The sequence below is a fragment of the Staurois parvus genome, unplaced genomic scaffold (genome assembly GCF_062004578.1).
Source record: "Staurois parvus isolate SC_StPar_1 unplaced genomic scaffold, SC_StPar_1.0 ptg000126l, whole genome shotgun sequence".
Lineage (NCBI taxonomy): Eukaryota > Metazoa > Chordata > Amphibia > Anura > Ranidae > Staurois > Staurois parvus.
The window spans coordinates 4,289,283-4,305,602 of NW_028317922.1; the positions used below are offsets into that span (position 1 = coordinate 4,289,283).

General features: G+C 41.9%; 1 protein-coding gene across 4 annotated transcripts in view; it reads left to right on the plus strand.

Annotated features, from left to right (window-relative positions):
- The window catches only part of LOC149467030 (beta-galactoside alpha-2,6-sialyltransferase 1-like), a 62,875-nt gene that overhangs the window by 11,706 nt on the left and 34,849 nt on the right, over nucleotides 1-16,320 (plus strand). The window contains exon 1 of one of the 4 annotated variants that reach the window (XM_089672367.1): nucleotides 3,604-3,745. The exons of 1 other annotated variant lie outside the window; for it this stretch is intronic. Coding sequence is in view for 1 of the 3 variants with exons in the window: in XM_089672366.1 (XP_089528492.1) it covers nucleotides 8,951-8,961 (11 nt within the window). In the remaining 2 variants the exon portion in view is untranslated. Of the gene's footprint in view, nucleotides 1-3,603; nucleotides 3,746-8,928; nucleotides 8,962-16,320 lie in introns of those variants that run through there. 2 more of the 4 variants (XM_089672369.1, XM_089672366.1) reach the window with 2 other exon arrangements.

Here is a 16,320-nt window from a genome sequence, read left to right on the forward strand (position 1 = left end):
GTAATTCATCCCCCATATAGTAATTCATCCCCCATAGTAATTCATCCCCCATATAGTAATTCATCCCCCATAGTAATTCATCCCCCATATAGTAATTCATCCCCCATAGTAATTCATCCCCTATAGTAATTCATCCCCCATATAGTAATTCATCCCCCATATAGTAATTCATCCCCCATAGTAATTCATCCCCCATATAGTAATTCATCCCCCATAGTAATTCATCCCCCATATAGTAATTCATCCCCCATATAGTAATTCATCCCCCATAGTAATTCATCCCCCATATAGTAATTCATCCCCCATATAGTAATTCATCCCCCCATAGTAATTCATCCCCCATAGTAATTCATCCCCCATAGTAATTCATCCCCCATATAGTAATTCATCCCCCATAGTAATTCATCCCCCATATAGTAATTCATCCCCCATAGTAATTCATCCCCCATATAGTAATTCATCCCCCCTATAGTAATTCATCCCCCATATAGTAATTCATCCCCCATATAGTAATTCATCCCCCATAGTAATTCATCCCCCATATAGTAATTCATCCCCCCTATAGTAATTCATTCCCCATATTGTGTCAATTCACTTACCTTTGCTCTGCGCGTTCCTCTCGCCGTGTTCCCGTGCCGTTCCGGTCTTCAGGGCGGACTGTGAGAGGAGAGGAGTTCGTCACGCTGCCCCGCCTACATCCTGACAGCCAATGTTTGCCACGCTCCGCGGGCCGGATTAAAAGGTCCGCCGGGCTGTAGTTTGCCCATTGCTGGGCTAGCTGCAGAGTCCTGACTTTTGGGGCGGCCACCCGAGAGGAGGGAGGGGAGCGGGCGCCCGGCACACAGAAGAGCCGTATTAAAGTGTGTGAAGAGCCGCATGTGGCTCGCGAGCCGTGGCTTGCCGACCACTGACCTATACCATTTGACTCATACCAGCTCGGTTGATACAAAAATGCAAGAAAATGGTTTAAACTGCTCACTCAATGGTATCAAGTCCCCTCCAAAAATGCCAAGATATACCCCACTTTATCCAACCTCTGCTGGTGAGACTGTGGCGGCCGCAGTACCTGCCTCCATATTTGGTGAGAGCACCCCAAGCTGCGCCCCTTTTTGGCAAGATATCAGAGCCCAAAATAAAACAATTCTCGATATTGACATTTCTGATTCCCCTCTGCATTTCTTGCTCCATGTGACTTCCATCCCTCTTAGCCTCCATAAGAAAAGTGTTGTTCCACATCTTCTGAATGCAGCACGCCGCCAGATTCCAATGTATTGGAAAAAGCCCCAGATCCCTACTCATGCTGAGTGGATTAAACTGGTTAACACCGTAATGGAGGCGGAGGAATGGATGGTTACATGCAAAGACCGCTATAGTAAGTCTTACTCCATCTGGACTATATAGATTCACTACACCTCTGGGTCTTCAAAGTCCTTGTCAGGACCTAAGGGGTAGGGGTTTTGGAACCCCCAAACACCACTCGCTCCCAGAGTACCTTTATGTAAGCCCCTGACTACCTGAAGCTATACGCCATCTAAATTTCAACCCTAGTGTGTCCGCATTTGAGTTGGACCTGTGAGCTAGCCCCGGCGATAGATTCCTTATCTACCAGAGCGGTTGATGGGAGTTTTGTATTTTCCTTCCCGTTTTATTATTTTAAATTATTTTTGTTTGTTTTATTGTCATGCTTACACTTTATTGCACATGGCGTTTAGGCAGATGGAGATTCTTGTTTTCCACTATATGGAAGTTAGTGTTAGCCATGATGCAACTGTAAATCAAACCCGTATGCATGTTTTTCCTTGTTTTAAAATAAAGATTACATAAAAAAAACACTAACTGGGTGCCCCCAAAGGGGAACTTTGTGTATGGGAGCCTAAGCCATAGAGTGCATTGCTGTTTCAGGAGTTCTGACCTCACAAGATCAGTTGAGATTTTCTGCAGTACCAGAAATTAAGTGACTGCTAATACTGTCAAATACCTGCAACTCATAGCTTTGCTATATGGATACAGTAGCATTCAGCCAGATCTATGACAGAATGAAAGAAAAAGGTACCCAACACTTATAAGGTTCTATGGCCATGGGATGAGCATAGTTTTGATAATACTGAGCCAAAAAAGACAAGCATGCAACATTTTAACATTAGTTACAGTTATCGTTTTTACCTTTCTAGTGAAAAAAAAACAAAACAAAAAACACACATACATACCATATACACAGTGCATCCAGAAAGTATTCACAGTGCTTAAATTTTGCAACATTTTATGTTACAGCCTTATTCCAAAATTGATTAAATTAATTTTTTTCCCTCAACATTCTACAAATACCCCATAATGACAACGTGAAAGAAGTTAGTTTTGAAATCTTTGCAATTTACTAAAAATAGAAAACGAAAAAAACCACATGTACAGTACATAAGTGTCCACAGCCTTAGCTCAATCATTTGTTGGAGCACCTTTAGCACCAATTACAGCCTCAAGTTGTTTTGAGTATGATGCTACAAGCTTGGCACACCTATTTTTGGGCAATTTCTCCCATTCTTCTTTGCAGTACCTCTCATTAGGTTGGATGGGGAGAGTCGGTGTACAGCCATTTGTAGATCTCTCCAGAGATGTTCAATCGGGTTCAAGTCTGGGCTCTGATTGGGCCACTCCAGGACATTCACAAGAGTTGGCCTGTAGCCACTCCTTTGTTATGTGGGCTGTGTGCTTAGGGTTGGCAATCTGTTGAAAGATGAACCGTTGCCCCAGTCCAAGGTCCAGAGCGCTCTGGAACAGGTTTTCATCAAGGATGTACTGTGAAACTGCATGTACATCTGTGCAATGGGTTCAAAGTTGAATGTTATTAGGCTATTTTCTCTCCAAGCTGAATGGGATTTGTTCATAGAGAATAGTGAATCAGGCAGATACCATATTATGAAGCGGACAATCATAGTAAACACGTATTTGTTGCCTGGGATTCTCAGCTCCATCTAGTGGCCATAATGAGGTATTTAACTGATTCACTCCATTCTCTGCACTCTATGAATAACTATCAACCTAGAGAGAAAATAATCTAACATGAAATATTTTCCTCCATTTGCACAGAACAAAATGTACATGCAGTTTCACTGGATGAAAAGCTCTTCATATTTTTTATAAATCTACCCCATAGACCCCGAAGGAAATTTTGTCATCATTCTCAAATCTATATTCTCTCATGTATATGATATATAATAAGTTCACCAGTAATTGAAAATTCATATATGCTGATTGCTTAGCTACATATAAGGCAAACTTTGGTAGACAGTGATGATTCCCTCATTGTCATCCAGTCTATTGCCAAGACATAATAAAGATGGTCAGAAGCAGTCTTCCCTTCTGAAAGGACAATCCTAATTATGGATGTTACTTATTAGGAAATGTTCTAAAACACTTCATGCCACACACCTATGTGAAGACTGAAGCTTGAAATACTTCAATGAGAAATGTATACTGCATTTTGGCTATTAGATGGTACTGACACAGGAACTAATCTCCTACAAGAATTATGGTGACATTTTGTTCAGCTTGCAGGAATGCTTCTGACATTTGTGCAATGAATGTTTTATAAATAGACCCCAAAGTGTATTGATGCAGAGATTGGTGCTTATGTCTTCATGTCACCACCACTCTCTGCATTATTCCGGACCACCCACCACCAGGAGAAGACCATCAAGGAAGAAGATCCAGCATGTCCAGTGACCAGCCAGAAGACAACAGAATAAAGGTAAGTATATAATTTAAAAAAGCATAACATACTGTTTAGAGGACCTTGTGGAAAGGGGCACAGAAACCAGAGGTTTGCTTTAAAGTGTAATAAGGTAGTGGCATATGCAGTGTACAGTGATGTAAAGTGGGTAGCATAGATTCATTGTTGAAGGATTCTGGCCTATACGAGTGGCGTTCAAGTCAAACAGGGACTTTTGAGTTTATATAATAAAAGCACAAATGTCAAGGAGTGCAAACTGCATTTATTTTTCTACGTACTCCCCTGCTACATTTATGCATTTATCCCAGTATATAACTAATGACTGGAAAGTTTCAGCATAGAAAGATTTGGCAGCATGCCTGAACCATCCTAGAACAGCCACCTTCACTTCGTCATCAGTGCTGAAATGCTGCCCACAGAAAGATTTGTCTCTTGTGCGGTTATGCGTCAATTATCCAGTATCAAGCATTCCACGCACTGAATGTTCACAGGAATGATTGCTGTGAGCTGGGAAACACCACAGCCTGGATCGTCACTAATGGACCTAAGACCATCTTTGAAACGTTTACACCTTTCAAACGTCTTACTGCCGCTGAGCGTCTCATCACCATACTGTGCTTGAAGTCTTCTGTAGATATCCGTGGGTTTTATGCCTTCATTCACAAGAAACTTCATCACCACACGCTGCTCCATGCACACACTAACACTGTTATCTGCCATCTTGATTAATGATCTCTTGACTGGCCTGAGACATGTGCGTCGCCTATTAGTAATAGTAGAAATTCTGAAGGACCCTCTGCACACTGCTATATACCTGAGAGGCTTAGGTCTGGCTACTGACCCACATACAACAAACAAGAGATACCTGTGCTCAAATCCCAATAGCTAGTACATGCATTTATCCATCATGTGCTAAAGGGGTGTAACCACATATTAACACTAGAAATTCTGAGGACCCTCTGCACACTGGTATATACCCTTTCAAGCAAACTATGCAACAAATAGGGATATTTGGTTCACACATATTGCAATACATGTTTAAGCTGGCCAACTGTGTCAAAGTAATAGGACACACTTGCCAATTACTACTGTGTGTAGTACCGCCACCCTGGCATCCCTTTTTATACCTGTAAATTTAAAAGTCCTGGTTTGACTTGAATGCCACACGTAGTTTGCACAGTAAGATGATTTAGGCGTGTCCACATCTTACTTTCCCCTAAAGCCTGATCTGAAATTCTTTGCTATAAGCAAATTGTGTAAAAAATAAAATAAAATACTGATCACTTCCCCAAAGTAGTACAATGTTACTATGGTAACATTATAATACTTTGGTCATAGTGTAATATAAAAAAAAACATCTTAACAAAGAAATAAAAAATTGAAAAAAAAATATATATATATTTTTTGTACTGTCACCAGATTCCCTAATCACCGCCACACCAGTTATATGCTGATGCTGTACTGCACTGGTGACAGTATGTAAAAAAAAAGTGAAAATAATTTTTTTGATTTCTTCATTTTTCAAATAATTAAAAAAAAATTACAACTTCAAAAAACTCGGCATGCCAAAATACGTCGGACTGTCTACTTTGCTAAAAGGGGTCTTTTGGGGGATATCTGTACTTCAGGATTGATCAATTTTTAGATATATCCTATAGTTTGTGAACTCTTTAACTTTCCTACAGACTAATTAATAAATACTGATTTGGGTTATTTTCACCAAAGACATGTAGCAGAATACATCTTAGCCTAAATTTCTGAAGAACAATTATTTATTTGCAAACTTTTATGACAGAAGCAAAGAAACGTTTTTTTTTTTCCCAAAAGTTTGTCTTTTTTTGTTAATTTAGCAAAAAATGAAAACCCCAGTAATTAAATACCACCAAAAGAAAGCTCTAGTAGTGTGAACAAAATGATAAAATTTTATCTTGGGTACAGTGTTGCATGACCGCGCAATTGTCATTCAAATTGTGAGCGCTGAAACCTGAAAATTGGCCTGGGCAGGAAGGGGGTAAAAGTGCCCAGTATTGAAGTGGTTAATAATATTAAGAAGATTAGTGAAATGTACACCAATTGTATAATAAGAGGATGACTTCCAGGATGGAGGAGTAGAGGTATTGTTTAGTGTTAATGCAGACACCGGCTTATTGACCAAGAGAGGTGGTACTGTGCATCCTTCATACATACAAAATCAGAACAGATATTGAGAATTATACCCGCAACACAGCAATAAGGCATATATATAAAAAAAAAAATAGATGTCAGTGCTAAAATCAGGGACAGATGACCAAACCTGGGACTGCCCTTGAAAAACGAGGAGTGAGGAAATTGCTGATGGTTTGTAAAATCCACCTTGTTATGTGTAGCATTGGTTGCTGTGACTGAGACAGGGCGGAGATGGCTGATATCTGGGGCTAACATAAACAAGTTTCAAGAGGGGCAGAGGTTAGATTGTGAAAAAAAATGGTAAGAATTGAAGTGACAAAAGGTCGAGAAAACACTCAGGAAAGAACAACAGAGTAAAGCAAATAGTGTAATGCCCACAACCACATGTGTTTGGGTTCTCCTTCTAGGCTTTTTCCCCACTCATGAAAATATATTGGGCTTTGCGAATCATGAAGCATGTACTGTATATAAAAGGGTTTTTTAAAAGGATAAGTTCACCTTTTAACAAAAGCAACGAATGAATTTTTTTTTTTTGCAGGTAAAAAAAAATATGCATAATTTTTTGTTCTGGAGCCTGCAGAGCATTGCACCAGCGATCAGCAGATCACTGGTGCCATGCAGGTCTCCCCCTGACCCATCAGTGTATCTGCTTGTTCGTACGTCCTGTACGGGCAAGCAGATACTTACTGACAGGAAGGCTCAATGAACTACCACGGAGCTGTGGAACTCCGTGGTAGTTCATTGAAAACTACAAGCTGACAGCCGCAAAGGCTGCCGGGACATGTAGTTTTCCCCTTCACAGAATACTGTGAATGAGTGACGCAGCGGGGTCGGCTGAGGCCTGCATAGCCAAGTTTTTTTTTTAATTGTGACAGAAGATCCTCCCCTCTAGCTGCCACAATGGCGATCGGGGACCGGTCCTATTGTAACATGTTACACCCCGAATATGGGTTTTTGTGTAAATACAGCAGCTGTACAAGCTGCTGTTGTCAAAAAAACAAACTGTCTTACACAGTGTTTATAAATATTGTTCACATATGGGATACAAGGTAACACTGTTACTTTTGTACAACATATGTACTCGTTTCATTTATCTGCAGATCAAAGGAATGAGCTTCAACTTCCATGTAATGTCAGTTAAAGCAAGTAGGTTTTTTTTTTTCTTTTTTAATTAAATTTGTTCCTATTTGAGCCATTTTTAAAGCTAATTGTTGGCCATTTTCACAGTAAAAATATGTTTGCTTTAATAATGTGTCCCATCTCTGGTTACTGCAGCTTTTGTTATATCTTTCTTTTACTTTTTCAGCAGAATCTTGTTGGTGCTAAACATCTGGCACTGAGATTGGTAGTTTTGGCTTCAGTATACTGACCTTGGTGGGTCACTCACTCATTACCTCCTCCATTCAGAGAAAACCTTGCATTCTTTTAAGTCTGTGATTGGATCAAGTGTGAATCAGGCGTGAATGCATGTCACATCAATGCCACATCAGTGCCCATCAGAGCTGCCTTTCAGTGCCAAAAAATGTTCTCATTATTGGCGGTGGGGGTGGGGATGGGGAATGGAGGTGGAAGAGTGGAACTTTCGTTTTCAGTGAAGTTCCACTTTAACCGTCTCCTGCCCACCATATAAGGAAATGGCGGATGGCCGAGTTTCTCTTGTTCTGGGAGGATGTCATACAACATCCTCCCACTCCCTGCACATGCACACCCCTGGGGTGCGCGGCACGCTGTGTCTCTGGGACACATCGGATCACACTAAAGAGGCGATGATGTTGGCTCTATCATGTGATCAGCTGTTTCTAATCACAGCTGACCGTATGTAAACAAGGAAATGCCGGTTATTGGTAGTCCTCTCCTCACGCTGACAACATGTGAAGAGAGGAGAGCCAGTAATCGGCTTTACTCAGAGGGGAAATCTACACTGATCATCAGGGTACTGATGATCAGTGCTCTGATGATCAGTGTAGCTTCATCACTGCCCATCAGTGCCACATACAAGGGCCCACCAGAGCTGCCGATTAGTGCCGCCTATCAGTACCCATCAGTGATGTCTGTCAATGCCCATCAGTGCCACCTATCAGTGGCTCCTTATCAGTGCCCATCACTGCAGCCTCATTACCGCACTTCAGTGGAGAAAACAGTCTTTTTTAGTTTTCTTAGCAAAAAATAAAAACCCAATGGTGATTAAATATGACCAAAAGAAAATTCTATGGGGTTTATTTACTAAAGCTGGAGAGTCCAAAATCAGACTCCCTTCTGCATAGAAACCAATCAGATTCTAACCTCAGCTTGTTCAATGAAGCTTTGGCAATGAAACCTGGAAGCTGATTGGTTTCTATGCAGAAGGGAGTCTGATTTTGGACTCTCCAGCTTTAGTAAATAAACCCCCATATGTAAAAAAAAAAATTGTTTGGGTGCAGTGTTGCATGACTGCGCAATTGTCATTAAAAGTGTGACAACACGGAAAGCTGAAAATTGCCCTGGGCAGGAAGGGGGTAAAAGTGCCCGGTAGGCAAGTGGTATTAAGAATCAAAAAAGTTATTTCCATATAAGCAAGACCAATATCAGAAAAGTAAAAATTGCTGTGGTCAATAGGGAGTGTACAGGTGTGACAGCCGAACTGGTTAATAATTATGAAAGATCAGCCACTCTCAGTACTCACAGCAAGCTGCATCTTCACATCTTCACATCTCCTAAGCTGTGCGAAGGTGAAGACACATATCTGCACACCAAACCATTTACTTGTAACTTCAGACAGCAGCAGGTGCAGTGGAGCTAAACATCAGCTAGGAAGGAGAATGAGAGTGCTGCTGCCTCTGGACCTGTCCTTGCTCCAAGTCTGGGATATTGTGACCAGGTAATTTACTGCCACTGTCAGAAGACCAATAGACGGGGTTCAATATTGGGTGACTCAGCAAACTGGGATGAATTAACATTTCTGTCTCTCTTTTCACAGCTCAGTCTGTATAGAATGGTGACTATTGAAATCATACACTTGCTGTGCCCAATGTAGTTTGGAATTTTTACCTGGCTGCAACTTCAAGACATGTGAATAGTATGTCCCATAGGTTGGTCTGTATAGCATAGTTAGTGAGCTCTTGCATGTGTGGTTTACAACTTTTATGACATGAAACTCTTAATTCCGTCTATGATTACTTGACTATATTAATGATTTTCAGGGAAAGCCAAATTTAGCTTTTGCCAAAATGTTTCATATTCTGCAAAAATATATAGATTTAATAAAACTGGAGAGTGCAAAATCTGGTGCAGCTCTGCATGATAGCCAATCGGCTTCTAACTTCAGCTTGCTCAATTAACCTTTGACAAAACGAAAAAAAAAAACAAAAAAAGTGATAGCTAATTGGTTTCTATGCAGAGCTGCACTAGATTTTGCACTCTCCCATTTTATTTAAAAAAAAAAATTATATTTTTAAAAAAAATAAAACTGGAGTGTGCAAAATCTGCTGCAGCTCTGCATGGAAACCAATCAGCTTTCAGTTTTCTTAAAGCTTAATTGAACAAGCTGAAGTTAGAAACTGATTGGCCATCATGCAGAGCTGCACCAGATTTTGCACTCTCCAGTTTTATTACAAAAAAATAATTATATATATATATATATATATATATATATATATACATACACACACACACACACATACACACACTCTCCTGACTTCCATCATGCAATCAGGTGTATTTTCCTTGCATGCGATTATGTATTCTTTGCAAAGTGAAGCTTCACTTCATTTACTAAGCTCTGGGGCGGCTGTACTTGCAAAGTGCACAGTCTATGTGCATTCAGTAAATAAACCCCATTACAATGTACCATACAGCCTGTAAATTACCTTATAGGCTATAATTCCCTGAAAAGATGAATTCTTACACATCTATCTTACTATATACATAAAATGCTAGGTATAGGTCAACAATTACTTGCACCTGTGCAATGAGAGTCTAGCATTTACAACAGTATCCATGGTCCGATCTTTTTTTGTAGGTCAGCTTCATTGGAATATTGCTTAAGGTCAATATGGTTTGTGCAGTGTATCTTTGCTAGCATTCCATACTGTTGAGAAATGATAAACAGCATAGATCTGGGACTAAAGTGTGTGTGGGGTATCTGAAAGGATTTAGCAGTGCAATGCTATTGCAGAGTATATACACAATTTCTCACACTTTCTGCCTTTTAGGTTCTAGTAGCAAATGTGGAATAATGTATGTTCTCACTAAATCCTATAGTTGTGCACTTGTAAGGGTCCTTCCACACGGGCCATTTTCGGTCCATTCAGCAAGGAATCCATAAACAAATTCCCTGCTGAATCTGAGCAGAACAGGACAGATGTCACTTTTGTGACCTCCTAGTCTGTTCAGTTTTTTTTTCCCCTGCATTTTGACAGTGGACCGTTCTGGACTCATATTCGAGTTATGGGCAGCCAGATAACTTGCATTCATTTACATCAGGTTCCCTTGGATCTATTACTTGTAGCGCTACTCCCATAGGAGCAGCAGGAATACTGTCCAGGTCCTCCCAAAAAGCTTTGTCCCACAGCCAGGCACATTCACACGTTCTTCAATGAGCAATCTAGGGGTGTTGCTTTTATTTTTGGAGAATTTGGACAGGGTTGAGGGAATTAGGTGGGATATTCCAAAAAACAAAAACCATGTACAACTTGAGTACTTAGGAATTCTTCAGGATAAGCTATGACAAAGTCCATGCTTGCAACAAACAGTAGACATAAGCTTTAAGATAGCAGTAGTAGTAGCAAACTAGAGCAGAGTTCCTTCAAGTAAGAGAATAAATATACAGAGCTCTTTGGAACACCAGCCAGTGTCCCCTTTAGCTAGACCCATAGCTGACTCCCTAGTACCAGAGGGGTTCTAGCAGCACAAAGTTTCTAAGATCCTTTCATGGGTGCCTGTACTCACAAGGCTCAAGGACAAATTCGTGCCTTCCTCTGTGATACCAGACCAGATCTTCAGTAGACGTCCCCTCACTCAACTCTGGCAGAATCCAGGTCTCAGCATTCAGGTCCTTAGGTTGCCCACCTGAGGCCTACAACAGCAGATGCAGCAGCAGTGCCTGGGAGGGCAGCATGCCCCCTCCAGGCTGGACCAATCCTTTACAGGAAAGACCCAGAACTCAGTGTGTTCATTGAATATATACAGTTACCCAGCACGCCATCAGAGCCTCTTTCTTTCTGGGATAGGCCAGGGTTGTATCAATATTTAATGCTGCCTTCTAAAGTTTATCTATCTAAACCTAGCACCTATCTAGGAGGGTGCTACATACGTTTAGGCATAGTTGCCAACATTTGAAAAAAGTTTTTAGGTACACTTTTTTTCTGTGTGGCAGGAAAGGCAGGAAAGCCTGGAAAGCCTCTGTAGGTGGGAAATTACTTTAATTAGGGGACGGGCATTAATATGTTACGGGCAATATTGTAGCCACAGCAAAAAGTGGGTGTGGTTTAAAATATGCCAAATATTGGGCATAGTTTAACCTCTTCACGCCGGCCGAACGCAAATGTGGGCCTAGACGCCGAGGGGCCGCACATTTACATTCTATTAAAAAAGAACATATGTGCTGAGAGAGCACCCCTGCGCGCTCCCAGCACACATGTCCAGTACTCACGGAAAGGTCCCGATCTCCTCTTTCGATCGGGACCTTTCCCGATCATGTGACAAGACCCTAAACCCCACCCTGCCTCCTGGCTTCTGAAACCCATAAATGGTCGGGAGGCGCCGGCGTGAAGGGGTTAAAGGGGGTATGGTTATATAGAGTCTGAGATGACTTGCATAGTGCAGAATGTGGTAATGTTAAATAGGGAAAGTACAGTGCAGAACAAGGGAGGATGGAGATAACTGTGTGTGTGCAGGATGGGAGTGACTGGATGGAGGTGTGTGTGTTTGTGTAGGAAGGAGATGACTGGAAGGAGATAGCTGTGTGTTTGCAGTATGGAGGTGTGTGTGTAGGATGGAGATGACTGAATGGTGGTGACTGTATGTGCATGCGCAGGATGGAAAAAAAAACTGATCACTTCCTTAGAGTAGTACAGTGTTACTTTGGTAACATTATATTGCTCTGGTAACAGTGTGCAAAAAAATAAAATAAAATATAATAAAATAAATGAAAAAATATATTTTTGTTCATACTGTCACTAGTCGGTGTCTCTGATCACCAGCACACCAGTTATGATGACACTGTACTGCTCTGGTGGCAGTATGTAAAAAAAAAAAATAATTGTGAGAAATTTTTTCCAAAACATTTTCTCAAAAAATCTCACACTTACACTTTCTAAATACCTCAGACTGTCTACTTTCCAAAAAGGGAAAATTTGGGGGATGTCTGTACTGTCTTGGCATTTTTGGGCCTCAGGAAATGGGGTCATCAGTATATCATATATATATATAATATGGGGTAGCTCTGGAATGAGCCAGTTTGGTGAAAGCAAATCAGTTCATTTATTTGGATCACGGATGAACAAAAAAGATAGCATACTTCAGCCAAAATCTATAAACAGTCCAAAACCTGGTATCAGAAGCTAAACCACAAGTTACTGTTAATCACAGTCGACCACCCCCTCCTCCTCAAAAAACTACACTCCCTTGGCCTCAGAGATTCTGCTCTCTCCTGGCTCTCATCCTACCTGTCACAACGCTCTTTCAGCGTTACCTATAATGCTACCACCTCCCCCTCACTCCCCCTCTCTGTTGGGGTCCCTCAAGGCTCCGTCCTCGGGCCCCTTCTTTTCTCCATCTACACCTCCTCCCTTGGCCAACTCGGCCACGGCTTCAACTACCACCTCTATGCCGACGACACGCAAATCTATCTCTCAACCCCCCACCTCACCACCTCAGTCTCCGCCCGAAGCACACACCTACTGAGCGACATATCAGACTGGATGTCGCTCCACTTCCTTAAACTGAACCTCTCCTAAACCGAGTTTCTTGTCTTCCCCCAGCCCGGACCCCACCCCCCCATTGACTTCTCCATCACATCCAACAACGCCACCATCAAACCCGCCCCGCAGGCCAGAGTACTTGGTGTCATTCTGGACTCCAACCTATCCTTCCAGCCCCAAGTCCAATCTTTAACAAGCTCGTGCAGACTCCACCTCCGCAACATCGCCAAAATACGCACGTTCCTAACTCCAGAAACCACTAAACAGCTCATCCACTCCCTCATCATATCACGACTCGATTACTGCAACTCCCTCCTCACTGGCCTGCCTCGCCGCTGGCTATCCCCGCTTCAGTCGATCCTGAATACGGCTTCCAGACTCATTCACCTTTCCAACCGCTCCGTTTCCGCCACCCCCCTCTGCCAATCCCTCCACTGGCTTCCGATTGCGCAATGGATCAAATTCAAAATCCTAACACTGACATACAAAGCTGTCCATCATACTGCCCCAAACTACATCACTGACCTAATATCCAAGTACCACCCAGCACGCACGCTCCGCTCCTCACAAGACCTCCTTCTCTCTAGTTCCCTGGTCTCCTCCTCCCATGCCCACCTCCAGGACTTCTCCAGGGTGTCACCCATCCTCTGGAACTCCCTGCCCCAACCCATCAGATTATCACCTACTCTCCTCTCCTTTAGGCGCACCCTGAAAACCCACCTCTTCAGGGAAGCCTACCCCACCCCCTGCTAACTTGCCGACCTCCTCCACTCTTCCTACCACTCCATCCCCCACAGCTATCTCCTCCTGTACCACTATCCCGTCCCTTCTAGATTGTAAGCTCGAAAGAGCAGGGCCCTCGATCCCCTCATGTTTTGCATTGTATTGTTGTTGTTCTGTCACATGTTCTGTTTGTAATGAACAGCGCTGAGCGAACTATTGGTGCTTTATAAATACTGTATAATAATAATAATCTTCAGTCCCATACACGGCTTAGGCTCCTCCATAGTAAGGGTGCCAGGCAGGCCACATTGGGGGATCAGCAGCCCGTGCCTCAGCTTGTCTGAGAGCTTCCACTTGCCACACAGTTTGTGAGTCTCTCTCCCATTTACTTCCCTGACATACTTGCTGACTTCCCTCTGCTGCCATTTAAGCCTCCCTCACCTGGGACTTAACCCCTTTGGGACCAAAGTCCTGGTAGTCTCTGCAATTGTCTCCCTTAATGAGACCACACCATAAATATTGGGGAAATGTATCTGCCATCCAGGATAAATTTCCTGAGTCCTGTACATATACCATAGTTTGTGGACTCTATAACTTCCCTACAGACTAAATAATATACACTGATTTGGGTTATTTTTACCAAAGAAATATAGCAGAATACATTTTGGCCTAAATTTATGAAGAACAATTATTTATTTGCAAAATTACATGACAGAAATTTTTTTTTCCAAAACTTTGGTCTTTTTTTTGTTTATTTAGCAAAAAATAAAATCCCCAATGGTGATTAACGACCACCAAAAGAAAGCTCTAGTTGTGTAAACATAATGATAAAAATTTAGTTTGGGTACAGTGTTGCATGACCGCGCAATTGTCATTCAAAGTGTGAGAGCGCTGAAAGCTGAAAATTGGCCTGGGCAGGAAGGGGGTAAAGTGCCTGGTAATGAAGTGGTTAATAAAAACAAAATGACACTAACCAGTTTAGGATATGAATAAACACAAGGAGTTTTTTTGGTTCATTTGGCAATCCATAGTCAAAACTGGCTAAAGTAAACAGCTAAAAAAAAAAAAAAAAAGTCATTATAAGCATGATTAAACTTAAGTAGGTTTTCATTAATATTATAATAACCAACATTTTTCCTGTTGTCTGGAAGCTTAGGTAGCTAATAAAAGTGCAAATTTTATTCAGCAATTTGTTGATATAGCTTGATATCATTTGATAAGATTGTATAATGGGCTACAGTGTAAAAAATTCTGTAGTGGCTTGATACATGGAGTATGTTATAGTATCATTATATAGTGCACTATAGCAGCATTGTATAATGTGTTGACCTATCAAAATCAAACCATGACCCTAAAAATGGCAATATTTCCACTCCCCGCTCACAGTAATCCACACCCTCTATTTGTAGTGGAATACTGCACATGCTGTTTTAAGATGGGCCCAGGGTATCTTAGTCTGACCCTTATGCCTGGGGACTGAGCGCTGGGGAGATAATGCACATAGGCTTAAGCCTGGGTTCACATATGTGCGGTGCAGTATATCGCATGTGATTCGCACATGAACCACACCGCATTCCTGTACAAATCACATGCGATTTGTGTGCGGTGCGATTTTAGACATACATTTTGTTCAAAAAAATGTGCAGGACCCTTTTTTGGGTCCGCACTAGAATCAGATCACATACGTATGCACATCACACCACGTTTAGCGGACCGCTTTCGGGGTGTTGTTAACTTAACGTACACACCCGCAGCGGTTCGCATGAACGGGGTGCGATTCTGATGCTTTGCGGAATTCGCACTAAAAACGCTGTGAATTCCGCACCGCATCAGTGTGAACCAGGGCTAAGACTGGGTGTTGCACAGTGGAATGGGTGCTGGAGGCTTTACACACCTAAGTGGGGCATGTATGTGCTGGGAAGGTGTCATGACATCATGTAACATAAAGCATAAAGAGGGGAGAGTTAACCGCTTAAGGACCGCTCATACACAATAAACCTCCATTGCTAGTATAGTGTCTGAACGGATCAATATCTTTGATCAGATCAGCACTATACCAGCGTTCACATTAGTATAGTGTCCCCCAAAAACACAGCGTTATTAGGATCACCCCCAGCACCTGCCAGCACCTATGTTTAGCCCCTACACTTATCCCCCCCCCTCTCCCCCAGCAAGTGCAGTGTCAGTAGGTCACTGTCACTTGATAAATTGCACACAAAACTGCAATGTTTGCAGAATCAGGCCTGATCTCTGTCAGGTAAGGCTTGGTTTTCGGGTGGATGATGTGTGGCATAAACTTCTAATGCTGGGCATAAAATGGCCCCACCCCCCAAAACTATAGTCAATAGAAGAATTTATTTTTTTACAGCAAGTTTTTGGAAAATGACCAAAAAAAAATAATGTTTTTTTTTTTACACGAAATTGTCACTTAAATGATTTATTGCTCACACATGCCATGGGTATATATGGAATTACTCACCAAAATACATTCTGCTACTTTTCCCGAGTATGGGGGTACTACATGTGAGAGACCTTTTGGCAGTCTAGCCAAGTACCGGACCCCAAAATCCAATAAGCACCTTCAGGCTTTTAAAGGTCTTTATTTCCTCATTACACTTCCTGACTACCTATCACAGTTTCGGAGGCCCTGAAATGCCAGGTAGCACCAAACCCTCCCAAATTACACCTTTTTGGAAAGTAGACACCCCAAAGAATTTGATAAGAAGCATGGTGAGTATTTTGCTGACCTCTTTTGTTGCTACAAGTTTTTGGAAAATGAAGAAAGAAAACAAAAACATATTTCTT